Genomic DNA, 27,353 nt, shown 5'->3' on the forward strand with positions numbered 1-27,353 from the left:
GTTATGTAGCTGTGCCCTGGGAGCTGTACAGATGCAGTAGCTGTGAGATCAGGTTTCTAGTTGTTTGTGTGAACTAATTTTGCAGCTCATGTTATAAAAGGCTGTTTTAATTCGAGAGAGATACAGGTTGGACGCTGTAACCGGACTATAACAGTCAGGAAAGGGTTTAATTCAGTGTAAACAGTGTAAAGTTTGGTTGGGACGATGCAGACCTTACCAGCGATAAGATCATTTGTTTTCGAGTATCCCAAAACTATCGCTCTGGTCACTCTAACAGGTAAGTAATGCACTGAATGATTGTTTTTTGTTTATTAAAGGAGAAATCAACCAGCTCTTACAGCCTGTGAGGCTAACGATTGATCGACCTACCACAGCCTTGTGTACAGTCTGTTATTCAAGCAGGGGTTGCATGCTGGCCAACTGAACTTGCACTCATATTGTCAACAATTACAGTTTTATTATTTATAATGCAGACTGGGTGTTTTTGAAAATAATTTGACATGTACCTTTATAGCTTTGTGCTTATGTAATATCTGCTTTAGTGTACAGCTAGTACACTTTTTTTTTTTTTCACCTGCCCATAGTTTAAATACAGAAAGTAAGCTTTCATTATATTGCTGTCCCTTAATGTAATTTTGACAGCTTTATGTATCAAGGATGTGTAGCATTGTAAGGATTTAATGAGAATAGATACAAGTTGAAAAGAGAATGAATAGTTGAAAAAGTGGGAAAGGATTGAAGTGCAAAACTCTGAATTTAAGTGTGTTTTCTTGTTTCTGTATTATGTTGGTGTTGGATGTTATTAGTCTGGCTAACAGACAGACAGATGGATGGATAAACAGATTTGTTGGACAGCAATACAAGATACACAAAATCAGCCAGTCCGGAGACACAATTAAATTGTGTGGATAAAAACATAGTAAAGCCAAAACTTCCATTATGGTTCTGTTATGAAAGGGATCTTCAAGTCTGGCAAGACAGGTTTGAATGCATGAAATATCAAAACAAAGAGATGAGACTGACTGTCCAGAGCATGCAAAACAGACTTGTTGTAGCGTTTTTGTAGGAATGGCTGGTGTTGTAAAAAATACCCAAAAGTTATACTTGTCTAAAAGTGATGACATTGTGTTAGAATATTACTTTGGTAAAAGTGCAAGTCCCCCATACGAATAGTACTTGAGTAAAAGTCTGAAAGTATCTGACATTAAATGTACTTCAGTACAATTAAAAGTAAAATATACATAGCTTTACATGTATGTACTGTATATGCTGTATACAATAGGTTGACCTAATATTGGTCTGGCTGATTCGATAGTCAGCATTTCTCTGATTATCGCCATCAGAGATTTAAATTTAAAAAAATGTGATGACGATCAATAAATTAAATTAAAATTGCGCTACTTTGGCTCTGACGCAGCATGCAATCTGCAAAGCAACTAGTAGCTAAAGTCATTTTGAAAAAAGCGGTGACTGGAGTGGAAGTATAGCAGAAAAGTATAATTTTATGGTACTTGTACATTTCCATTAAGAACAGCTCTTGAGTAAAGTTGAGAAGTTGCATTCCATCTCTGGGAGTAGCTCACAAAGATTTGTTTTAGTCATTGATTAATTGATAAGTGGATTAATTATTCATCATCAGTCCTTCAGGATATGAAGTTAGTGTTTGGTAAAGTAAGATAACAAAATAAAAACTCTGCAGGACTTTGATAGAAAACTCTAAAGTTGAGGTATTATGGTTAGAGGAGATTCGTTTACTTTAACTGTGTTGACTTTTCTTCCAGGAGTGGGATTTTTTAGTGTGAAGAAATGGATGGCAGGTGGAGTGTGTCGCAGCAGAGCCCGGCTGGATGGAAAGACCGTCCTGATCACCGGAGGCAACACTGGGATTGGCAAAGAAACCGCTGTTGACCTGGCTAACAGGGGTTAGCTGCATGTCTATCTTTTGTATATTCCAACCTTTAATTACCTCATTTGATTTTGAAATAAACAAGATTTGCTGGTATGTTTACAGGCGCGAGGGTCATTCTGGCCTGCAGAGACATGGACAGAGCTAACAAAGCTGCAGAGGAAGTGAGGAAGAGGAGTGGTAATGGCAATGTTATCGTCAAAAAGCTGGACTTGGCATCTTTACAGTCGGTGCGAGAACTAGCCAAAGATGTCCTAGCGAGTGAAGAGAGGCTGGATGTTCTCATAAATAATGCAGGTAAAAATAACAACGACATCTGATGGTGAGACATTTCCAACAGCTTTGAGACAGTGTTCACATAAACAAACTAATGTTCGGACTTTTAGGTGTTATGAGCTGTCCTAAATGGCAGACTGAAGATGGCTTCGAAATGCAGTTCGGTGTGAACCACCTGGGTCACTTCCTGTTAACAAACTGCCTGTTGGATCTCTTGAAGAAGTCGACTCCGAGCCGCATCGTCAACGTCTCCAGTTTAGCTCATGAAAAAGGTGCAGTTTTTCATTCTTTCTCACTAAAAAGGTGTGGATTTTCCTTTTCTTCTCTCATGAATGCTGTCCTTTCAGTGTCATTCAGTATGTACTGTTTACACCCAACAGGTCAAATTTATTTTGATGACATACATCAGGATAAAGATTACAACCCTTGGAGGAGCTACAGACAAAGTAAACTGGCCAACGTCCTCTTCACAAGGGAGCTGGCTAAGAAGCTACAAGGTATTGAAACCTTTTCTTATCTTCCACCCGACATACGGCAGCATTTCAGAAAGTGTGTCTATGCGTTTATTTTCAGATAACTCCTACGCCTTGTAATTTTGCAGGTACCGGAGTAACAACATACAGCCTCCATCCTGGAGTAATCCGGACTGAGCTCGGCCGACACTTCTGGCCCATGATCCCCCTGTGGAAGAGGATTGTATACAAACCGCTCATGTTCTTCATCAAGACTCCAACAGAAGGCGCACAGACCACCATCCACTGCGCTGTGGAGGAGAGCCTGCAGAATGAAAGTGGACTGTACTACAGGTCAGTCAGTGTAGATCAGTAGACGGCAGCTTCATTATCAGAGGCATTAAAATCAATACATGTTCTGTTAGACATCAGGAGCCAACAAAGGGGCTTGGTACCTGTTCACCTCTACTGCTCCCCGTCAGTTAACAGTTAACCATTAAATTAATGAATTATAGACAGAGCTTTCCCTAGAAGCCATTGTGCAACTTCCTGAAAAGTGCATTCTCTCTAATGGCCAGCAGGGGGGGGGGTCACTCCACTGGTTGCAAAAAGAGGTAAAAAAAAGAAGTCTATGAGAAAATGATCCTACTTGTCACTGGATTTCCTACCACAGTAAACAGTTTCCTAATGAGTTTATTATCTTAATTGTTAATTTAAAGTCTTCTTCAACACAGCATGAGGTTCATTATGTAAATTATGATCCCATTTAGAGTAAAATAGACGAATAAAGCAGGGTGTGCTTGTGATTGACAAGCTACCGTGGTGACCATCAGTCAGGAAAGAGCTCTACTCTCGTCCAAATATAGTCACAGCGACAGCCGTTAAGCCGAACTTGAGGCTTCAAAACTGTACCCCACAAACCAACAAGTTACGTCACGGTAGGTTTACATTTGCTTTAAGCACAACATTGTAATAATAGCACCTTGTAATGTTGGTGCCTTTTTTCCAGCAGAGACAGAGAAACATCGTATGATGTTTGGTTTCATGTTCTTGGCCACCTGTTGAACGTTTCGCTCTCCTTTTAACTCCACGAGGGATGGGTATCATTAGGATTTTATCTGTACTACTCTTACTGATACTCCTTACTCCTGGTTCGGTTCTATTTCGCTACTCTTATCTGTTCTTTTTTATTTATAGCTTTTCAAAAAATATATTGTATTATTATAGAAGAACCGTTAACTTTGGAGCTTATCAGTGCGGTATTCAGTGATTCAGTCCCAGGGCTTGTTTGATACCGGGTTTGGTACCCGTTCCTGCCCGTCACCAGCTAGTAGCTATCTTTCGTCAGTCTGCCGTCTGGGACAGTGTGTTTATCAGAGCTATTCTATAGAAATCAGCTGCCTGCTTCAGGTGCAAGCTAAAGTTGATGATAGCGGAGCTGTGAAGCCAGAAAACCATTTATTTAAAATAGCTTAAAAGGATCCAAACAGCTGAGGAGGACAGAGTTGGGTTATGTGGTTTTGCAACTCCAATAAACCCCTTTTACTTCATACATACACTTTTTTTTTATTTTTTTATCTCTGCTGTCTAAGGAACTGAAAGGTCTTCGTAATGTAGCGAACAAATACAAAATATTGATTCATTCTTGTTTATGATGCTTATCACAAATGAATCTGAATAACCTACATCATGTTAGATAGAAAGTACTGTGATAATATGTATTGTAAGTTACCCTTTGATTCCCATCTGTAGTCACCAATAATATCTTATTCCTGTGACTTCATCAGCACAGCGGGAACAGATCGAGTCACATGTTTAACACTAAATTCTGCACTGATTACAGCGACTGCGCTCCTAAAACGGCGGCCCCTCAGGGTCTGGATGATGAAGCTGCCAAGAAGCTGTGGGATCTCAGTGCCTCAATGGTTGGTCTGGCATAATCATAGTGACATTGATGATGATGATGACGACGGTGACGATCGTCATCAGTACCGACGGACTGTCAAGTGGCCTGAGGAAAGACTGGTGTGCTTTCTAATGAGTATCTGTGTGGCGACTATCAGCTGAGCATCCTCCTAATTGATCAATCAGTAAACAAACAGAAAATCACAAGTGATAGACATTTATTTATAATATACAACAAACTACTTGCAAAAATACTATGGGTTAAATTATGTTTTTCTTTTCTTTTAACAGAAGCACTGCTTCACAGGTAAGTTACATGGAAGCTGTATGATCTTTAGTTTGATTGCCATTAGCGTGAAATGACATTTAAATTGACAAGTTTCACTAATCTCTGCCGACTATGAACTCGAATGTCATTCAATGTTACTTGAATTCAAAATATAAGAATTACGTGTGCTTTGAAAGTATCTTGTAACACTGTTAATAGCAACATTTTCTTTTTTTTTTTTTTCCTCCTGGGCGATAAAGTGCTGTTATACATAGCCCGTTGTTTTACCTGTTTCTTAAGGCATGTTCTTCATTCACTCACATCACGTCTACTCATTTAGTTCCATGTGAGACCAACGATATTGAAATAAAACACATTTTGGTTACATCATCATGAAATAAAAATGCTCCTAATACATTAAATGTATCTGTCCACTCTTTTTTTTTTTTTTTTTTAGGTTTCTTTATCTTGAAGGCACTTTGTACAAATTTGCTACAAACAGTCAAATTTCATCTTACTCAAAGCTACATCTCAGACAAGTGCATCACATTTTTCTTTTTTCCAAAGAAAGTCCATTAATGGTGCTAATTACATATGCACAAAGTGCACCCAAGTGGCCTGCTGGCTACGAATGGACCCTGTATGTTCCCTACGTATTACATTATCATGTAAGAGAGCTAGTTCAGAGGAGAAGTACCATGTCTTGGCATTTACATTCAAAACTGTACTACATTAACAGCAGATGTTGTGAAGAAAATAATCCTTAAGGTTGGGTGTAACACAGGGAAGAAATCTACCTATATTGCTCAGTTTCAATATATATATATTTTTTATAAATAATACATTATTCAACATCTAGATGGCTGTGAGTCTACACAGCTGAACCTATGGATGTACTTCCTGACAATTTGTGGTGTTGTTAACATTTCTACCCTCACAATATGTGCTGCATAAACACCGTCGCTAACTAATGAGCCAGCTCTTCGAAATCAGAAAGCTGTTTCATCTGCTCCACTTGCATAGAGTGCCTTCTCACAAGTTTCTTCTTGGACTTGAGGCCGCCTCTCTTTGGTGTGTTTGGTGCTACTGGAGCTATAGATCTAATACCTGTGGCCAGAGGTGAGGAGGGCTTGCTACTCGCCCCGATATCGGGAATGGGGGGGTTGGGGTTGACGTTGAGCGGGGGCAGGTGGCCGGGCCTGGTGTGGGAGATGTGGTCGAGCAGCAGCGTGCCCGAGCCTCGCCTCTCCAGGAGGCCCGGCGCTCGCCTGTGTGCTGTGCTGGGAGAGGAGGGGCTGGCGTTGCTGTCGAGAGATTCTCTGGAGCTGGTCAGCATCGCCAGTGGAGACGTGTTTAGTTTCCTCCGCTCCACTGGGACCTTAGGAGAGTCTAACATGGCAGAGTCTAAATAGAGCTGTGAGTCTGAGTCATAGTGATCGTTCCCCAGACGTCTCCTATGCATTGTGTCTCTCAGACTGGCGGGTCCACTGCTGCTGCAGCTCTCCTGCTCTGTTGGCACAGTGCTGCGCCGTGCCAGCGGCTGGTGCTGGCAGAGAGATCTCTCATATGATGCTTTGGACGTTGGAGGAACTGATAGTGAGGTTGTCATTTTACAGGCTTGTTCGCCCACCGGTGGGAATAAACTGTCCTTTCCATCCACACTGTTGTGTCGAGACAGAACTGACCTCTTGCTCAGAGAGAGTCCGTTCACCCCCGCGACTACATCCTCATCAGAGCTGGCTTTCTTACTCTCCTCATGGGCGGCGGCTGCAGCCAGGACTGAGGGAGCAATCAGCCCCCAAGGCTCAGACTGCAGCCTCTTCAGCTGAGGCAGACGTGCGCGTTTGGGGTTTGCAGGCCGGCGTGTTGGAGACGTTGGGCCGTTGGCGAGCTTCGCAGCCGAACTCGAGGTTTTCAGCTTCGTCTGGAAACTGAAGACTGTGTTTTGCGGCTCTTGCTCGGGTGTGGGAGATGCAGTAACATTAATGTCAGACGGAGAGGTGCAGTATGTTGGGGAGGGCCTCTCTTCCAGCCCTGGTGATGGCGGGGCGTTTAGGTACTGTTTGGTAGTTTTAGTGCCAGACGGTGATTTATCTGTGGTGATTATGATGACCTCCTTGCCTTTAGCCTTGCATGCATCCAAGAGCAGTTTTAGCGTCTGCTTATCATCTGCATTGATGGCGTAGACCAGCGCCGAGGCCCCGCTCCTGTCCTCCAGACTGGGGTCAGCTCCGTTGCTCAGCAGGTGATCCACCACCTCGTGTCCGGCCTTGTGGATGCAGGCGTGCATCAGAGCTGTCCTACCTGCTTTGTCCTGTATGTTGGGGTCTGCCTGGTTGTCCAGCAGATACTTCACCAGCTTCGACTTGCCGACACTCTGCTGGTCAGTGTGTGTGGACATGCAGGCCACCATGAGCGGCGTCTCTCCACGCTCATTGCTCTCGTTGATGTAGGCGCCTCCTTCCAGCAGGAGCCTGGTGAGTCTCAGGCGTCTGAGCCACACCGCCTTCAGGAGCGAGTTCCCATCTGTCCGCAGCTCCAGAATATCTGCCATCTCCCAGCCAATCACAGATGTTCTCAGTGTTTAAGTTACAGCTCACAGCCCTTTGGACAAATCAGTGAAGGGGTTCAGTTTACATTGCAAAATCTTTATAATATAAGCCTCATATTGTTTGTTCCTGTAATGTTTTGCTTAATAATAACCAGCAGGTGGCAGTCTATTACAACTTAAAGATTATAAATATCACTTACTCTCACAGATTTATGATATAGGAAATATATTCTTTAAATGATAACTCAGATTAAAGCAGGGTGTTAAAAAAAATGTAGGTAAGTGCTTGAAGCTCAAAAACAGGAGACAGCTTGCACAACACCTGTTAGATCCACAATCAAACACTAAATGGATGATCAGACGGTTATAATTTGATATAAAAAAAAAAATCAAAGTTCATCTAATAGCAGCAGCTTTTAGTCATATATATTTATGGAAGCGACGAAGAAAAGCATCCGCCACCAACCCCGAAAGTGCGCAAAAAACACCAGCCATGAATCTGTTCCTATTGGCACAGAAATATGCCCAAGAGACTTTGCGTCAACGTGATTTTTTAAAATACATAAAACTGAAACAGTGACAGTAAAAACACCTGACCTGACAGGATCATAGCGGCACAGTGTGAGGTGTAAGAGCGGCTGTGCGTGGTCCTCATTTTGGATAACTTGGCTACAGAGACGCGCTCCATCACAATCATCGTCTAACTCTCCAGTAAACGCCTCCTTTAGACTGTATATATAATGCAAATATTAATAACCATGATATATAACAAACATACATCTGATGTTATGCGTAATGTATGTAGGTTTATCTTCTCTACCAGCCTCCTAGGATGAAGAAACCACCGCAGCGCTTCGAGATATTGACATAAACGTGAATTGATCAACCTTCTTTTTCTAAAAAATAATATTTTTCTAGATTATTAATTTCTCAAAGCAACTTAGTGTGTGTGGTTTCTCTTACCTGGTCGGAGGAGAGGTTTCCCATGCTCTCAAAGTGCCCGCTGCTCTGACATGAAAGAGGGGAGAAGAAAAACGAATGATTCTAATAGAAAGTTTGGTTGCAGCTCTTCGCCAATGTCCCCTTATATATTTTTTAATTTTTTTAGCCGTGTCCTTTCCCCACGACGCGTCCTGGTTTAGGTGACAGGGTGCCGTACCTCCTCTGGCACCATCGCACATGAGCTGCGTGGCTTTTGTTATGGAGGCGCACTACATCAGTCCAATGGGGAGTATTCCTTTCACTGCGCACTCAAGGATCACAACCTGGAGACGCTGCGGGTTAAAAATAACTTACTTTCCCTGCATGTTGAATGAAACGTGTATTCTCTTGACGTCAGAGTCGACCAAAAATAAATTGCGTCTGATGAAAAACCTCTGTCCCTGATCCCTTCACATCTGCAGGACGCAAACAAAACGAGCGTTTTTACACCCAAAGACATGTAAATGTGCGTGCGTGCGTGTTTTTATCTGAGAAGGACAATTTGTAAATGAAAGACTCTGACACTGTTGGGCCTACACATGATGGAAATGAGGGGGAAACATTTGTGTTGGTAGTTTTTTTTATTCTGTCTGCTATAAATAAGATTAAATCTATCTGCAGTCACAAAAACAGCCTTCCTCTCTGCCATTTGGACGATTCAGCTGTAAAAACCTGACAAAGGCAAATGTTTTGGGTCACATGGCACATAGATAGTGTTGTGATTATCTCCATAACATAACATCAAATCATAACTTGAGCTTTTTCCCTGCAAAATCTCCAACCGACCGTGTCTCTGATTGGGCTCGTTTCGCCGCTCGATACATGAAAAGATGGAGCAAAGAGAAATATTTCACACCTATATATAAATATATATTTACTGCACAATTAAAGAGGCCAAAACTTGTAGCAGCCATCACAGCTATACAGCCTAATAGGGACATTTCTATTTTTAGGTTGCTATGAGACAGCACAGAAGCAGTTTCTAATGAGAACAGTGATGTTCTCAGCCCTGCATGGAACAGGTAAATCCAACACATAACATTTCACAAAGGAGCGAGAGGCTTTTATTTAAGGCATTTGCTCAGATTGGATGAGTTTGGATGGTGGTGCTTTTATTTAATTTTTTTTTTCACTTGCACATGTCGCCTATAAGCCAACGTCACATCCACCACCACCACCACCACGTTCAATCATTAGTCCTCTGACCCCTGCTCTTTCCCTCTGAGACTGGGACTAATCACTTTATGACCCATCCAAACACTTGACGTCTCAGGACTCCAGTCGTCAATGCTGGCAGTGATTTCTCACCTGTGATTGCCTTCTCAGCCCCCACGGGAACATGTTGTTTACGAGGCACATCATGGAGAAGGTGGTTTTATAGAACAGCACATACATACTGTAGTCACCAAGTCAGAAGGATTGCGTCCCGCCCATCTTTATGTGGTTATATACCTTCATTTGATTTGTGTGAATTACTTTGAGTCCAGCAGAATCTGTGACATGTGCCCCCAAATAAATAGATTTTATTCTAAGAGCTGATTGTCTCAACGCTCGTGCCTGGACAACCTGAAGTGCAGCTGTTATTGAAATGGTGCGTAATGTAGAATATGATGGGAAGTGACCTGCTGTCCACAGAGATATGATGGATCAGAACAAGGCCAAAGCTCACATGGAGCCACACCAACGTCAGTGGGCCCCATACGGCGTGATCCGTGCCCCGACGACGCTGTCTTCGTCAGTATATTAAAAAGGGAAAATAAATAATTAAAGTGGAGCTGTCACCCCTGGGAGCAGTTTCCATTTTCAGATATCTTACATCGCAGCTGCTGCTCTTCCTCCCCTCCTTTCTAAATATAACCTTTTCTTCTGCCTGCATTGTGAGGGTTTTTTTACTCAACAGACTACAGTAGCTCCGAGGCTATTTATAGATCCTGAAAAAGTAAAAAGTTATTAACAGTTATCAAATTTAGAGCGTGATCACAATGTCTCCTAATAGTGCAGTCTGCAACAGAAAACATGATGTCTCGGCTTGATCCTCAAACCCGTGTCGGTGCTTCAAGAAAAAAGAAAAGGAAATTGATTCAAGTATAAATGAAAATGGAAATAAGCTCAAATTGAATCTATGAAACCTGGAATTGATTATCCAGGTACCTGCACGGGCCGCCGCCATGCCTATTTTTAAATCCTAATGTTGATTGAATGTCTGGCTTCACTGGTCTATCAGGGAGGAAGTTCAACAATGATGTCAGCAAACCTTTGAATAATTATATATATGGATGTGTCACAGTCTATTCTTAAACTTGAACCCATACAGATCCATGCTATGTGCATATATCTGACACACAAGTCTGTTATTATCTTTAACTTTACATGTATTGTGCATTCTCGAAAGAAAAAAAATGAATTTTCTGTCACAGAATGCATTTTATTTTCATTCTGAAGGCTGAAACTGGGAGAAACTATGAGTTTAGTAATAGACTAGGCCACAACTAGACTTGAGACACATAGCTTAGGCTTTACTAAGCATAAAAAGTGCAAACAGGGAACACTGCTATCCTGGTTCAGTCCAAAAGTAACATGTTGTGGCCCAGCCCGTGTTTTTTTAGCCTTTATGCTAAGCTAAGTTAAGCTAATCCTTTTAAGGGGCTCTGCGGTACTTCTGTTGTGCTGGAAGCCGGTCGTAAGTTTAAAGTAGCAGACTCCATTTCTCAACCAACGTTAGCTGTTGCTCTCTGCTAGCGGAGCGGAGAAAGGCACTGAGACGTGACGTCACATCCTTCGGACCGTCCCGGAAAATCCGACCCAAGTCCTTCACAAGAAAATCTACGGTCCGGCAGCTTTAAACCACTTAGACAAAACCGTCCACGGGTTTGTTCAGGCAACCAAGAGAGACATGGAAGGTCTCATGTTTCACATCATGTTACAAACTGCTCACATACGGCCAATATAAAAGTGACTCGTACGTGTAAATTGCTGCTAATTGTTATATACGTTTGGAAAACTGTGTGTATTTCAATTTGAATTAAGCGTCTCCACCGTCCTGTAGCTGGTCTGAATCTCCCATCGTCTGAAATCTGCCTCTGTCATGCAGAAATATGTTTACACCCAAGCTGTACTTATTCCATTAACTCATAGGGAGATTACATCCTGCCCAGCTTTTCCATCTTGACAACGCCATTGTTGATTTTTTTTTTTATCATCCTCCGCTTTTGTGCTGCAGTTTTGTGTGTCTTTTCCCCGCGATCGTTGTCTCTCTAAAGACTGAGTCTGACATTCTCATGGCATTTGGTGTCTCTGCGATTGTATCAAGCGAATGTGTGGGCTGCGACAGCGATGAACTGGCACGAACCCTGCCGCAGCTTCGCACTGGACCGCTCCATGCCTTCCCTCCTACCTCGGCGGATTTAGGAATAAAATGCCTCCAGTGCAGCTTAAAAACCTGCCACCCCTCACATATGCTGCGAGTGATTTTCTTCTTCTCCCTCATCCACTCATGATTATGTCCCGTGAAGTATAACACATTTTCAGACACTTTGATCTTTTCATATTGAGTAGTGCTACTTTCTCATACTTGGAAAAAAATCTTGGAACGGTTCCACTCCTCCTCTGCCTCCTTCTCCTTCATCACTCCTTCTGTTCTTCCTCATCTCCTCGCAAGTGCAAAACCAACACCTGCCCTTGTGGCGAGCTGTAATTGAGGAGAGCATTATTCAAGAGCGGGAGCATTGTACGGGCAACAATTTTGCCTGGTGATCATTGTGTATGTCGGCTGTATCCTAGGAGATCGGTGCATATCTAATAAGGAGTTTGTTACTCATTTTGCAGAGTGGGCACTTTGATGTCCTCCGTGTTGAATTTTCTGTTTTAGCTCCGCGTCCTGCTAATGAAGCAGAGGGCTTGAAGCTTCACAATTGGTTGCTTATCAACTCTACACCCCACTTATTAGGAGTTGTTGTGGAGCCTTTAATTGGATATTGGCACAGGAGGCGCTTTAATGGCCTGTCAGTAATCAAGCGGTCAAGATATATCCACACATGACGGCACTGTTCACGTCGTTAAGAATTTTACCCGTCGATTCCCGAACCGAACACTCGCGCGCTTTCTTCTCTCCGTGTTTTCACGAGCGCGTTGCCTGAATCGACAAGTGTTTCGACAATTCATCCTCGAGTTTGAGATTCTGCACGGCCGCCTCGCCGAACTACAGAAGTAATTAGTGGCAAAATTGATGTTTTGGTGGGATCTGTCACACCTCCGTTCACACCACCGAATCAAAAGCTTACCGACGTGTCTGCCGCCCCATCGAGCGGAGAGCTGGAACTCTCCCTGCTTTCCAAATAAGTTGTCTAATGAAACACTACAGAGCAAATACACAGCCATCAATAAAGGATGCCTGTCTGTTTATCAAGATTACTGGCCTTTTTTTTTTCTTAGAGATTTTGTTCTTTCAAACCTCTCAGTGACTTTGTTTGGCAGAATAAATGTCAGCTGTAAATAAGTTTCGATGTGAATACATCACAGACAGCTTTTCGAGCTGCGTTTGTGAGAAGTTTCAGAGCATGTGGGTACATCGGCGTGGATGAGTGGATGTTCTGACAGCGAGTTAGAAGACTTCACTCTGCTCGCGGTTCACACCCCTGAGACTGTGACGTCTTTGACACCATGAGGCTCTCTGACCAAAATACACCTCCTCTGCAGCACAAGGTGAGGAAAGAGCTTTTTCCGTGTCTGTTGTTGTGATCGGTGACGTCAAATCGTTCCTGTCCAGCCTTGAGGATGTCAGGGCTCATCTGCAGCATTCGACACGACAGGACCGAACAGGATCAGCCTGGCCTCTGCAAAATGAGTCCTGTCGAGGTGACAGAACTAACAATAGATCTGAAGCTTCGTAAACACGGCTGCGAGGCAGAATACCTGCCACCTATTAATTTAAGACTGAATCATGCTCCACTGAGTACATCCATAATTAATCACTGAGCAACTGAATCAACCTATAGCAGGCTGGATTCTACATCTCTATTAATCTCCTTTAATACATTTAAGTAAGTGTTGGATCATAATAACACAATCCTGCTCCAACACTAAAGGGCTGGTGAGTGGAGCTTTTGTTCAGAGAGCCGATTGTTCTTCAGGTTCCAGATAAGAAAACGTGGCAAGTGAAAGACGGCACAACTGTGCTGCAGCTGGGTCTGATCAGCAGCGTTGGGAGGTGGGAAGAGCTGGCAGGTACCAGAGGACAAACACAAGTCAGTAATTATTGCTGGGTGCTAAAAGAAAGGAGCTGTGAGACAATGAAAGCTGTCACACTGAATACATTCCAACTCCTCAGAGATGAACTGCTCTTACGCACACGTTCTGGTTTGTTCTCGCATCCAGTTTGAGACGGAAGATGGTGGAGGTTGTTAAACAAGGCTAAGAGTCTGTGAGGCGCAGCTGCGGCGCTTTGAACTAGATGCCAACGTTCGTAGGCTAAATGACAATGTTACATGATGAGAATTAGCGGGTTTGCCAAGTCTACTGTCATGTTAGGATGCTAAAATCTGCTATTTAGCAATAAGCATTGTTGTCATGGTGGTCATTGTCTGGAAACTAGAGACGCATGATATTGGATTTTTGTTGATGTTGATGCAGATGTTGTCAAACTCATTTTGGCTGATTGTTGTTGCCCACACCAATATATGCACATTTTGTTTTCCACAGAATTGCAGAGAATATTTTGGTCCAATCCCAATTACCCTTGGCCCTACCACTTAGGCCTACCCCTCTGTTCGGCCTGTTTACACCTCAGGGTAGCGTGTCCCAATTTAGTGGGTTGAGGCGAAGTGTTTGTTTTTTTTCTTATTTTTGTTTTAATCGTCTTCTAAAAGCAAGATTTTCTCAATGTCTTATTTTGATGCATTTCTGTGTCTGTGTCTTTTGCTACTAGTTTGCTAATGTCTTGTTAGCTAACTAGCTAGCTAACGTTACTTTGTTATCGCTGATTTGTGCACAGCAGTGCTGCATTTTACCTTACCTGTTGTGCTGGGACCTTTTCGAAGTGGGCTAACGTTAACTGCTGCTTCGTCTGCATGCACGAAATCACTTGACAAGGGATCTTCGGTTTATTAACCTTACTTAACTTCTGCAGGTGAGCACAGAACACGCAGCTGTTTACATCAACGAAGGCAATTATGCTTGGTTGTGGTTTCTAGCTTGGGCACACAACAGCAAGCTAGCCCTGTCCGTGCAGTGAGCCGTGAGCACTGTCAAAGGTCAAAAGCTAACTACCTGTTTTTTTCCACGTGTGATCGTGTCATATTTACTGATCAATCAATATGCCACAGAAATAAGCAAAATATTGTGTAAGGGGAAGAAGGGGGGACTAACTTGCATTGCCCCCCTTTGATGGCATATGACCCACGAAATATAACTGTGTCGCTCCACTAATATCAGCTCAGACTGGCAGGGTAGGAGCACAGGTTGCTAATGTAAGCCTAAAAAGCACCGTAAGTGACCAAGTAATGAAGGTTTGTTCTTTTTTTATTTGATTACTTGATTGTTAGTGTGAAGTTGTGAAAGAATTGGGAGCGTTTCTTTCTCCATCAGACAGTAAATGGCATTGTGATAATAAGAGAAATCAGCACAGCTCAAGGCGGCACACTAAACGTCAGTTCGCATCTGTTGATATAAATGTCATCGACGACAACTGATGACGTACGAGGGTGTTGCAGGGATGTCCCATTTCATAGGAGGAGATTTCAACCACTAACCCTTGAAACTCTGTTCTGAGGAAACAAGGGCTAGAAAATGGAAATGGGATTGAGCCAAAGTCTTTCATGTAGTTGAATTAACATAATATTACTGTTATTGTGATGGCCCACTGGCAGATGCACACATACAAAGCTTTTCAAAGTGTACGGGGCAGATTAAGAAAACTACTAAGTTGACAATTCTTGTTGCGTTTGCATAATTATAGCGACATTTTCACACAGTCATATCGCAAGAACATTTTCATTTCAGGCCGATACCAGCGAAGTGCTGATATTATCGTTCTTCCCTATTAGGAATCATAATAAAAAGTGGAAGTGGAAAGTTTGACCTGCTGATGGTTGTCATAAAAATTCTGTGCATCACCAAATTAAGTAGGTTTTATCCATTGGAGACCACAAACGTCTGTATAAAAATTCACGTCAGTGTGTAGAAATGTCCAGATTGATGGCGATGACATCACAAATAAGTCAATCTTAGTCACGTCAGTAAGCAGGCATTGATCTGTATTGACCTAAAGGGAGGTTACCTCATCTGTAAGATGTTTTTAGGTCAATGACTGCATGTACAAGCAAACAAGAAGCCCTAAAGAGAAATAAATCAGCATCCTGGTGTTGAAAGCGTAGTATCACCTGTGTATCTGTCACGTACTCTCTGACTCTCTGAATCTGAGCTGTTTAGCCGACACTATTGGCTGACGTGCCTGTTTGTGTCCTGCTGTTAGCGCACACAGACCAGGCAGGATTTTTATCAGAGTTTTCAACAGGAGGTAGAGCAAGTGAGGAATCTCTCTGCTTGAATCACATCGCTCCCGCTTTTTAATCCCCTTTCCTGTCTGATTTCAATTCCAAACAGGCACGACAATAATACACCACCACGGTGATCTGGCTGCTGGCCTGTTGGCGAAAATACTCGGCGCGAGGAAGATAATAGGCGTAATTAAAATACACAGAGCTCAGTTAAAGAAAGGAAAATTCATCTACGTCCTGGTTCCCAGCGTGCTCGTGAGGCCCACAGCTAGTGTTCCCCTGGGCCAGGAGCTCTCATACCTGACTGAGCAGATCAAGATAAGAACCAGTTATCTTTGCCTCACAGCACTCCACATCCCAGAGGGAGATCACCTCTCTAAGTAGACACGGCAGCATGGGATTTATTCAAACAAGAACACAACCGTTTACTCTTCCATCTACAGACACTTTTAAACGCAGGAGTGCATTGAAATGTGATTAATTACTAGTAATCGCAGAAGAGGGTTTTGAGGAAGAATTCCTGCTCTTGGATGACCTGCAGGTAAGACGTGCACTAATAACGCAGATGCATCTTGTTGTTTGAGGTTGTTATTTTAACTGGGCACTTTGAAGAAGGTGCACAATAAGCTGAGGAAGCAGGCTGATGTAAAGAAAACATATTGAAATCCTTTCTACTGAATTATGCCAGCGGTTGATTGGTGTCATCTACACTGCAACAGCTGCTGAGCTGCTCATTATACATCACAGGATTCATGAAATATAACAGATTTAACCTATAGGACATGTACATTGGAAGGAAAACTACATTTTTGTCCATCTGTGTCAGTGTGCACGAATCCTAAAGATTACATTTCTGAACTGATTTTTATCACCCAAAAGCACAATCTTTCCCCAAACCTTAACCAAGGTGAGTCCGAATAGAGACACTGTCCTAAATGTTTCTCAAACTTAAAATATCATCTCTTATCCTTAACCAAAATGCTTTTGTTGCCCAAACATAATCAAAATCTGGATGTAAACCCTGGATTCTGGTGTGACAGTCGTGGACTTTGTGCACCCGACATCCATCCATCCAACCTCACTTCAGCTCAGCACAGTCTGACTAAGTGACTTACCTCAAAAAAGTCGAGGAAACGGGTTACGGGTTTAACTTCATTCATACTCCAAACAAACCTGGGACAGCATATCACCAGAGTAACCGCTAGGTGTAGCTGCCATTAGCTAGTTAGCTTGGTTAGCTGTGCATCTAGTGGTCTGGACTGGGAGTGTGGAGCACCAGGGGAATGTTTGTAAAGGTGTTTACAAACTAGCACAGGTGCAGTGGACCAGCATGGGCTAGGAGCTAGCATGTTAACAACAATAGATATCCCTGCAAAACAATACATAGAAAATATAAGATACGTACCCCAAAACCGTCAATAGATTTTGATTTGAATTGATTTTGATTTGGGCTCAAAACAAACTAATCATATGTGAAGTACCACACTGAAATCTCTGAAATCCATTATTGCTTTCACCATTAAAGCTACATGAATTGATTTTTTTGGCCACTTGGGGAATGAAAACACAATATTGACATATAATCACCTCAGAAGGTTGTTGGTAAACATGTACAGTGATCTACACGTCCAGCAAATATGGAGCAACATTATCACTCATTCAGAGTCGTGTTTCTGGTCCAGTATTCAGTGTCTTTTTAGTTGTTTTTGGTCTTTCGAGGAAAATATCTCACTCTTTAGCAGCTTGTTCACCAGCTTGCTACTAACCGCCTCGGTTTGGTCAGTTTATCAGCACATGCTTGCTACACATACTCATCCGCTCCGTTGTTAATATATGAAATATTGATTCGTGCTTCTTCAAGTTCTCTCAAATGACTCAGTCGTTGAGCAGACGGAGGATGAACTGGTGTAGGCCCTTTTCATTACACTGGGCTCTCCCAGCCTTTGTGTGAAGAGGAGTCAGATAAGTTTGGCTCTAAACTCGGAGTGACAGAGCTCCAGTTGGCACATTTTGAGAACAATATCTTGTGTGGTAGGATGACGGCACAGTTGGTTATAGATGCTATCAAAGGTACACGACTCTGACCAAATAAAGATTTCCTATCTGGTCAGTATAGAGCTAAACGAGGGCACGGCTCCATTCTGCAAGGTCACAAAGGGAAAGCATCGGATCAACCTTATTTTAGTTTAACCTTAAAAATTGGCTTCAGGGGGAATTTAAAATGAAGTGCCTCTTCGGAGACATTATTTTCTTAAAATTCTTTTCTGGGCTGACTTATATTAATTATATTTCTGTGTTATTTATTTTACCATTAAAGGTGCAATATGTAAGAGCTTTGGTTTAAAACATGCAAAAATGAGCTCACATCATCAACAGAGTGAGTCAGAGTGAAGAAACAACAGTGTTGTGTCAGAGATGTCTTTGACTTGTGTTGCAGAGATATCTACAGAAGTTAGCATGCTAACCAGCTAGCTCCTAGCCACTTTGTACCTCAAGAGAAACACTCCCTCGGTGCTCCAAGCTCCCAGTCTTGGCTTAGCTAATAGGAGCACTAGCTGCATGCTAACTGAGCTGACCAGCAGTCAGCAGTTAGCCCCCCTTTGTTTTGAGTATGGATCCGACACAATTCTTACTTACTGCACCTTTTAATTCCAGATGATTCATTAAATCTTGATTTAAACTTCACACCAGTCTAATTTTTGAGGACTCCAGATCCTCCTTTCCTTTTTAAGACACATTTTTATTGGCACACATCCCATTGAGTTAGAGACAGAGTGCTGCTGGGATGTTTTCCACGGCACGATTGTGTCAGTATCACAATGTGGTGACTCACGTTTATCATCTTCTCTCCTGTTGTGCCTCCTCCTAGTATGAGGTTTGAAGAATATGACAGATATTGTGCGTGCGTCAGTGTGTGATTCAATTACCGTGTTAGTGTCTGTGTTTATGTTAAAAAGCTTAGTCATCTGACGAGTAATTGAGGTAAAATGTTCAGTTATTATGATATCTTCAAAGTGAACATAATTCAGGGTGCATCTCTTTCTCCTGACTGTTTTTTTCCTATTGACTAGTCTGGCTCCTCTAGCAACACATTAACATGATGTGTTGTCCTCAGACTCAACCTGTGATGCGCCTCTCTATTCAGCGTGCAAACTGAATGCAGAGTAGAGTGGCGACCTGATTTAGTTAGCGCCGATCAAAGGGTTCACCGCGCATTTAATTGTCCACGTGTGCTTTGACAAAATGGTCACAAAGCAAAATCTGCGGCGGCTTTGATAACCCTGCAACACATTTGAGCCACACGAGGGGATGATAAGTTAGCAGCAGTTCGGGTCTTATTCAACACAGAAGATACAGAGCTCAGACATTTTATTGATTTAGAGCGTGCATCTTCAGTTCACTGTTGTGATCTTAACTATTTTTACTTCTTCATCAGCATTTTGGGAAAATTAGCAAAGCCTTTCAACTGTATGTGCCAGCAAAAAAAAAGAGAAAAAAAAGAAGAAAATCTGTTGAATCACGAGTGTTGCACCTCCGCAGTCATGAGGAGATGTGGCTGTGTCTGTGTTTTACAGTGTCACTGTTGATACTGGCACAGATGGAGGGGATGTGCCCTAAATAAATATGTAAGTAGCCATGCTGAGTTCCTGGTCCTCCCGCTGCTCTCATTGATGCTATTGATCTAATTGCTCTTTTAAAGCCCAAATGCCTCGACTGAAACGTTCCCGGCGAAAACGAGCCAGTGAACGAGGGCTTCAGGGTTCCTTGAAGTGATCATCCCATTCATGTTTAAAAAACTCTTGGCTCCTGCACACACAGGGGATGTATTACACACTTTTGACTTGTTCCATTGACGGATTTATTTACTTTTCACAAACAAAAACCTTTGTATTTATTCTCTTTTTCAAGCGACGCTGTTTCCAGTGAAGTTTTAGTCAATTACCTCAGTAAGTAGACGACCACATTCCCTGTAACGGCTTCTCAACACACAAGAGCAAATAATAAACTTTTCACACCAACAGGAGAAGCACCACCGAGGGGTAATATGTCTCTGTGTATTTTTAGGGATGATTAATGTGATTCCCAATCCAGGACAGCCAACTGGAGAGGACAATCCTTAAGGGACTGTGGATGGAGCTGAATGGGGTCATCACATAAAAATAAAGACAAACATTCGGTGGATGTGCAGATAAAGTTGAGCGCTCTCTCCTACTTATTGTTGCTTATCATTATGATTATTATATTATTATGTGTTTTATCATTTCATTAATTTCAAGTAAAGTGGTCCTTCGTTTTCAAACCTGCAATAACAGATTTTTTTTTTCCGGGTGCAGTGGACACGAGTTATGAACACGACAGTGACGTTGTTATATAGCTTCTTTTATTTTGCACGCATGCAGCAGTTACAGAGGAACATTAACATTCGTTCTGAGTCATGTTTCTGGTAACCTGGTGAATTTAAGTCCAACATTCATTCTCTTCTGGCTCTGTTTATAGTCTCTACCAAATTGCTCTTTAGCTGCTGAATGCTCCACTGTGTATACCAGCTAGTCGCTAACAGTGTCTGTGAGAGTGAACCAAAACAGTAGATTTGCAGGATGGTAAGTTCAGCAATGAGCTAACAGTGAAGCTTACATTGTCATGTGATACATTGATGTGAAAAAAATATCAATCGTAGATGCTTTTAAGTATATTTTATTATGTAAATTAAAGATGCACTTTGTACTGTCGTGGGAAAGATGTTTAATCAGAAGAGAAAGATTTTCATTGACTGAATTTTTAATGCCTAAACAAAATAAATAAACAAAAATAAACTCTCTTTGTTTTCACGACTGAATAAACAATCTGATCTTGAAAGACAACACAATTTCATACTGTTTTGTTTATATGTGGTGGACCCTGCCACCTTCTAGCTTCAAACAGTGCTCCGGACTTTATTTTCCTCTGAGAACAGCTTGTGTATTCAGTTATGGAACAATAAATATTTCTGAGTTTGTATAATTACCTCATTAATATTGTAAATATAAAAATTCTGAGTTTGAATTTCTTCAAACTACATAGTGCCCCTTTAAGGAGCTTAAATACTGAGAGTATTTGTCGCTTTCTAATAATAATTTTGGTTGGCTTGATGTCTTGCTACTTGAATTAAGGACTTTAATACAATACATGTGTGGGAAAGCGGAGGGAATAATATATATGAAATCTTTAATTAAACAAAGAATGACTGCAAGTCATCCAACTTAAAGTCGTCATTGTTTCCTGCCCTACAGGACGATACGTATAAGCAGATGATATCATTGTTTTCTTATGTAACATCACCTGACTTCCTCCTTTGCTGCCACCAGAAAGAGAGCCATAATTACCGTCATACTTACTATGGCCGTCTGAGGGCTAAACACATGTCATTGTAGCACTTTCTGAAAGAACTGAAGCTCAACAGTCTCCATTAAACATGACTATTTTTATTTGGACCCTTCCCTTGATTCTATGGCAAACATAAGAAATGCAGCCACTCTCTCTCTTTCTGCAGGCTGGCGCAAATGCACACACTCCCTGGAGGGATGACGTTCAGTCTAACAACTATCAAGATGATGCAAGTCTATTCTGTTTCCAAAAAAAAAGTGACATATGAGTCCCACACACTACGAGTTGAGATTGATGGGTAAATAAAACCTTGTTAGAGAGACAATCAGCAAAAGAAGAAACACGTGATGTTAATTCTCTGAAAGTCCAGTAAATACATTTAACACCTGACGTTGTGTTGGAGTAATGCATTATTCAGCTTACATGGCAGGCTTTTGCCTAAAAAAACATATTTTTTGATAATGTCACATGCACAATACAGGTTTTCATAATTTTCTAAATCTCAACATCGCTACTGACATTTGACAACAGAGATGCGACAGACGTTTTTTGTTGCGAGGATTTAAAAAATGAAGGTAAGACACTGGTTTTGAGGTGTTCAAGGCGCGCTGCTGCTGTTGTTGAGCACACATTGTTAGGAGAGGTTTGGCTCGATCAATGTGATCAGCCATGCACAGCCAGGTGTGTGGAGAAGCTCAGCGAGGCACAGGGACAGGGTTTATAAATAAACCAAATAAAGGACGGTGCCGTCAGTGACCCTTGAGATGTGGCTTTGGAAGGGGTGGAAAGGCAGACGTTTATCCTGAAGAAACTAATAAAGCACTGTCTGTCAGCTGGGAGGTGAGTCAGCCCAGAATAGCATCATTAGAGAGAAGCAGCGCTCTGATCATGTCTCTGAGGGGAGATGACCACCACGCTGCACCACACATCCAGCCGAGACCACCTAGCAGGCTCACTATACAATCTGTTTCTGAAAACAGCAGCTCTGCAGCACTGAAATAGAAAAAAAAACCACACTTATGGTGTTAGAGTCAATCATCATGGTGACATCTCCAAACAGGAAAAAAAAAAAAAAAATCATTCATCTTATCAAGCATCTTTTGTTGGATAATGATGTGTTAGCTTGTGATAGCTGTCATTACACCTCCCTCCCACAAAGAGTCATCCAAAGACCCTTCACAACATGATATTCTTCTTCAGATGTGACAGTGTGCAACCAGAAGATTGATTCACTTTAAAAGTCCAACATTATTGTTTACTAGGACAGGAATGACAACACATCATTAGGCTTCATCGATCCGGCCAATGCACGCTTCTGCACGTCATCACATGAAATCCATTTCGTCATCCTTGTCGGTGACGATGTCCATATTGAATCAGATTAAAAGAAAAGGGCATTTTAGTACATTTGAAATCATTAAAATTGTGAACATAGATGGATTTCTGTGCTTGACAGCGTTTTACTTAAATGAATAGTTTGATATATTGATTCTGAAAGTATTTTTATTGATTTAGCCACAACAATTAATGCTTTTTAATATTTCCTGCCTCGTTTCTTGATATTTTCTTCTTTCGGACTGCCTGGATTGCCTTTGGAATAACACTTTCCTCCTGTTTTCCAAGAGCACCCAACACAATTTTTGCCTCCATTCTGTCAAATAGAGCAACCAGTCATCTTTATGAATGGTTTCATATTTTGAAAAGAAAATTGCTTTCTCGCCAGGCCACCCTCTTCAGAAAGCAGATCTTAAATGTTGACTGTGAAAGCATCTATCCACCAGTATTTACATTTTTTGTAAGACGACGACCGCTAGTGGCCATAGTGATTATTACCGCAGCAAAGGAGGAAGTCAGGGAAAGGAAGTAAAGTTCGCATAGGAAGGTCGGGAAAATAAGCACAGGACTTTCACTCAGCAGGTTGCTATTCGTGTCAAGTGTGAACGCAAAAGTCAAGTTGCGACGCATACATGTAACGTAGATATGTTCAGAACTGAATTTTTTTTTCTTGCCTGAACCTGTAACCAAACTGTGAGCATACGATGAAGACACCCATGCAAAGTATGTATGCAAAGGTCATCTTGTTTTGGTGATATATGTCATTTTGGTGGTCACTGGCAATCAATCCATTCAGACCTTAAGGTGTGAAGATGTGAAGATTGATACCGCTCTCATGTCTATATGGTAAATATTAAGATACAACCAGCAGCTGGTCCGCTTAGCTCAGCATAAAAACTGGAAGAAAATAAAAATCCACTCATCAGCATCTTTACAGCTCACTCATCAACGTGTAAATCTTGTTTGAGCAAATTATACAAAAAAACAGATTTTTGTTAACCTCTGGAGAGAGTCAGGCTCGCCGGTCTTCGTGCTAAGCTAAGCTCCTGCAGACTCTCGCTTCATATTTAGCGTACAGCTACGAGAAAAGTATTGACCTGCTCTTTGTAGCTCTTGACAAGAAAATTATCAAGCGTATTACCCAAAATGTTGAGCCGTTTCCTGAATATTTCCTTGCAAGTTGTACGACTTAAATGGTGTTGAAGTGTGTCTCACAGTCAGAAAAAGACTATGAACCTGACTTTATTCACACTGGCAAGTCTGCATATGCTCGCTGGTTTTGCTGCATATGGCTGCAGTTTCTTCCAAATACGAGGCGTTTTTTTATTATTTTTTTTATTTCCAGCAGTCTTCAAGTGCTGATACATTTTTCAGAGCTGACTAGACTCAGGAAAACTGCATGCTGCTGCAGATATTAGGTACAAAGAAGAAACAGGAGTATTGAGGACATGAGGATCTACTTTAGGCCCTTTCCACAGTGCTGAGCTGTCCTCCGATGTGACAGTGAGTCTGCAGAGCCTTGGCGGGGTCAAGCAGGAATAAAAGTAGCGCAACACAAGTAAAGCTGAACACATCACTTTCTCGATGAGCTGCATCAGTGTTGACTGATTCGAGGAGATGATTGAAGATACGAGGGATTTGCACTGTTTTTATTTATAGGCTGGTTAATATTTCAAAGGGGAGGGAGGAGCTGATCCAGCCTTGTGCTGACACTCTTCCCACGGAGCTGCTTCACACCCAAATATGACATCAAATGATGAGACTCTGGTTGCCGGAGGTACAGCTGGCGTCGCTCCGATTAGCTTGTTTTCGATTAAATAAAACACGCAGGTCTGCTTGAATCAACCTGCACAGGGACAAAGTGATTATGAAGGTTTACAGCACTGTGAAAAGTACATGAAAGGAGATTTTTCTGGTTAATATGTTTGAGTATGGGGGCTTGTGTGTCCCACCCACCCAGGATTTATGCCTATGCTTATCTAAAATATGTCTTTAAAACAAAAAAGAACAGTTTAAAACAGTCCTGCAATAAATCCTCCTGTCATGGTGCTTATAATTTTCAGTTTCAGAGAAGGGCGATTGAAATTTATGGTCATTTGTAGTTTGTGGTGCTGTTGAGTGATGTTGCCACCAGGAGTTGTCAGTCAAAAATATAACAGAAGTAGTGTGGGATCATGGGAGTTGTGGTCTTTCTGTTACGTGCTCCCTCCTTCTGTGTTTTCTTCTCTGCACTCACTCTGCAGGCAATTAGGCCCTTGCCCATATTTAAGGTAGGTTGAGGGACAAGGTGCTCTCCTCCATATACCAAGCAATCCTGACCGTTTTAGAGTTATTGTTTTCCACAGCTGGTGTTGTGTTTCTTTTGAGGATGGAGGTCTGGTTGTCCTGTTTTCACGGCTTTGTTTGTCAGTTTAGTTTATGTAGTCTTCGTTGAGCGAGCCTTCTTTGCAGCGATAGTGCCCAATCACTGTGTGAACAGGACTATAGTCTTGCTGAAGATTTTTACCGACACACACCTTTGTAACACTAACGAAATGACATTTGTGGCACTTTTGTCACATGTTTCCAGATATAATCAATATGTTACGACGTGGATAAGCTTTTAAGCAAACCTACACTCTTTTTGTCCGTTTTTCAATATTTGATGGGCTTCCACAATTTGTTCACCTTTCCTGTGTATGTCATAAGCATTCGAAAAGGTCAATTGATTCCTGCTTTTGCTTTCTGAAAGGTCAACAAGGTGAATGGCAAAGGCCATACTTCCTGAAGGGGAGGCTCTTTTGTCCCTTTCCCTGTCGAACGAAACACAATGGAGTGGGGTAATAAAAAAAGAAGAAAATCCAGATAGCCGCTGAAGTAGCTGTTTCATTCATTCCTCAGCTTGTGTGGTGGCTCATCTTTGGGTGTGAATTTGCCTTCCTTGCCTCACTGGCTGGTGGCAAATAGTCATATGAAAAAAGTACATTTGGCAAAAATATGCTCGTGCGTGGCAGCACATCTCTTATTAGCACTTTGCCTGTCAAAGCCGACACATAGAGGCATGAAGATGTCACTGGCAGACTGCTCACGAGCCACCTTCCCAGGTCTTGTCAGCATCTACTGGCATATTAAGAGGGAAAAATGCAAACCAAGTGACACAGAGCAGCTGGGGACCACTCCGGACCTCTGAAACTCAATTTGTTAGAGGGAAATAACTTTAACGAGGCGCAGAATGTAATAAAGTCTTACACGGGTTTCCAGTGATGATTGAAGTGAATTAATTCTTGGGTTCATTTTCTGGTTTTGTGACGTACACTCAAAGGAAAGGGAGTCGAAGGAGCCCTGCCGCCTTACCTTTGGTGTCATAGATCCCTCCTGTGAGTAAGACTCTGACGTCAGAGCTCGCGACAATTAGTGGCAGCACTCGCTTCACCGCGTGTCAAGCCATAGTAACTGCTGAGCTCCATACCAGGCAGATGGATACAAACCAGTCCCAACAGGCACAGCGCTGCTCTCCAAAAATTAATTGCTGGGCTCCTTCTCCGGGTGTCCTGAACCCAGCCTGGGATTGTTTCAATGGGATGTGTCATTCAGCCTGTCCCCTGTGGTTGGCTGGTGTGCGAATGATGCAGGTCTGGAAAAAAACGGCCTGGTTCTGTGGCACGGTTTTTGAGGCAGTGGATGCCTGGGTAAACACTTAGCACATGGCAACAGATGGCTGGCGGGGAGCTCCAAGCGTCAGTGGGTGGTCCGCTGTTAGCTGGAGATGATGGGGATGTGTTACCCACTCAGTTTAAGGTGTGCCTCATCTCTCCCCTCTTGTCCTCCTCAAAAGAAATCACGAGCAGGCCATTTCTCATCTTTTCAATATCCTGGACATAATCACATCTCATTAACCGTTCTATATTTTGACCAGCGTGGAGACGCCATCCATTCAAAGGGACCTCATGTGTCACGATGTGGTCGCGGCTGATTTGAGGAGCGTGTCGAAATAAATTAGCGGCAGATATTAATAGGACGCGGAGATCATATCGTGAAATGATATGCCAAATGTATGGTGATATGCGGTGCCCTTTCTGCTGCCAGAGATGCACACCAACCTCTGCCTCTGTCTTTTTTTATTGTGTCGTCATGGTGATGGGTTTTCGTCTTTGTGTCTAATTAAAGAGAGAGCTTTAGATGTATTGACTATCTCAGATCACAGAACACCTCTCCTCCAATACCTTTTCCCCCGTCGTGTCGTCATCAAACGGTCAATCTTTAATTAGAAATGTGCACACGCGGCCGCGCAAACAGCACGCAGCAAACATGTGGATGGAAACCAGAAGTATCAGAGGCAGACACGGCTGCTGCACTGTTATTTGGTTAAACTGTTATTATCGCTGATTTACTCACGCTGGGAGAGATGGATCCGTCCTCCTGTGATGAACACTTTCGCAAATAAACTCTGCGTGACCTTTGCCGACAGACACTGGTGTCGGTAAACAAGTTTGTTTTTAGAAATATGTAGAAGTGCGAAGAAATCACAAATTTATCCCAGAGCGTGTCAGCAATCAAAAATCAAGTTCTTAATTAAAACACATAGTTTCCATAGTTACCAGGAGAATAGGAAAGGGTGAGCCAAAAGCCCTCCAGTTTCAACGTTTCACGTCATGTGTGCCCGTGGCTCCTTATCGGAAGGGACATTATGTAACACGAGACTGTTGATCGTGAAGGTGACGTCAAGGGACGGCATCACCTTTTTCGAAGTTGAGTTCATTCCTCAACACCGTCACTGAGACACTTGGGAAGGAAACTGAAACAGTGCAAGGAGCCAAAAGATAAAAGCAGCAGTTATAATTAG

At 42.3% G+C, this 27,353-nt stretch overlaps 2 protein-coding genes across 3 annotated transcripts; one reads left to right on the top strand and one right to left on the bottom strand.

Moving 5' to 3' along the window:
- Positions 1 to 5,229, top strand: LOC311263920 (retinol dehydrogenase 12-like). The gene is made up of 7 exons (XM_084364295.1): positions 1 to 277; positions 1,782 to 1,922; positions 2,012 to 2,203; positions 2,293 to 2,454; positions 2,563 to 2,679; positions 2,784 to 2,988; positions 4,478 to 5,229. Exons 1-7 carry the CDS (start codon positions 205 to 207, stop codon positions 4,572 to 4,574), a joined length of 987 nt encoding a protein of 328 aa, XP_084220421.1. The 5' UTR covers positions 1 to 204; the 3' UTR covers positions 4,575 to 5,229.
- Positions 4,741 to 26,971, bottom strand: ankrd34c (ankyrin repeat domain 34C). Of its 2 annotated transcripts, XM_084364294.1 has the most exons (3): positions 26,906 to 26,971; positions 8,322 to 8,361; positions 4,741 to 7,411 (listed from the first exon to the last, which is right to left on the bottom strand). In XM_084364294.1, exon 3 carries the CDS (start codon positions 7,359 to 7,361, stop codon positions 5,775 to 5,777), a length of 1,587 nt encoding a protein of 528 aa, XP_084220420.1. In that variant the 5' UTR covers positions 7,362 to 7,411; positions 8,322 to 8,361; positions 26,906 to 26,971; the 3' UTR covers positions 4,741 to 5,774. The 2 variants fall into 2 exon arrangements, with proteins under 2 accessions (XP_084220420.1, XP_084220419.1); XM_084364293.1 differs by lacking the exon at positions 26,906 to 26,971 and having other exon boundaries at positions 8,322 to 8,517.
- Positions 26,972 to 27,353: the final 382 nt, after the last annotated feature.

This window comes from Pagrus pagrus (genome assembly GCF_965226575.1).
Source record: "Pagrus pagrus genome assembly, chromosome: 10".
Taxonomy (NCBI): domain Eukaryota; kingdom Metazoa; phylum Chordata; class Actinopteri; order Spariformes; family Sparidae; genus Pagrus; species Pagrus pagrus.

Bases quoted from the DNA above. Each gene is read 5' to 3' on its own strand.
- LOC311263920 (XM_084364295.1), top strand. From the start codon at position 205: ATGCAGACCTTACCAGCGATAAGATCATTTGTTTTCGAGTATCCCAAA. The intron at 2,455-2,562 runs GTGCAGTTTTTC...TACACCCAACAG, and splicing joins CAGTTTAGCTCATGAAAAAG to GTCAAATTTATTTTGATGAC. The intron at 2,989-4,477 runs GTCAGTCAGTGT...CACTGATTACAG, and splicing joins GAAAGTGGACTGTACTACAG to CGACTGCGCTCCTAAAACGG.
- ankrd34c (XM_084364294.1), bottom strand. From the start codon at position 7,361: ATGGCAGATATTCTGGAGCTGCGGACAGATGGGAACTCGCTCCTGAAG.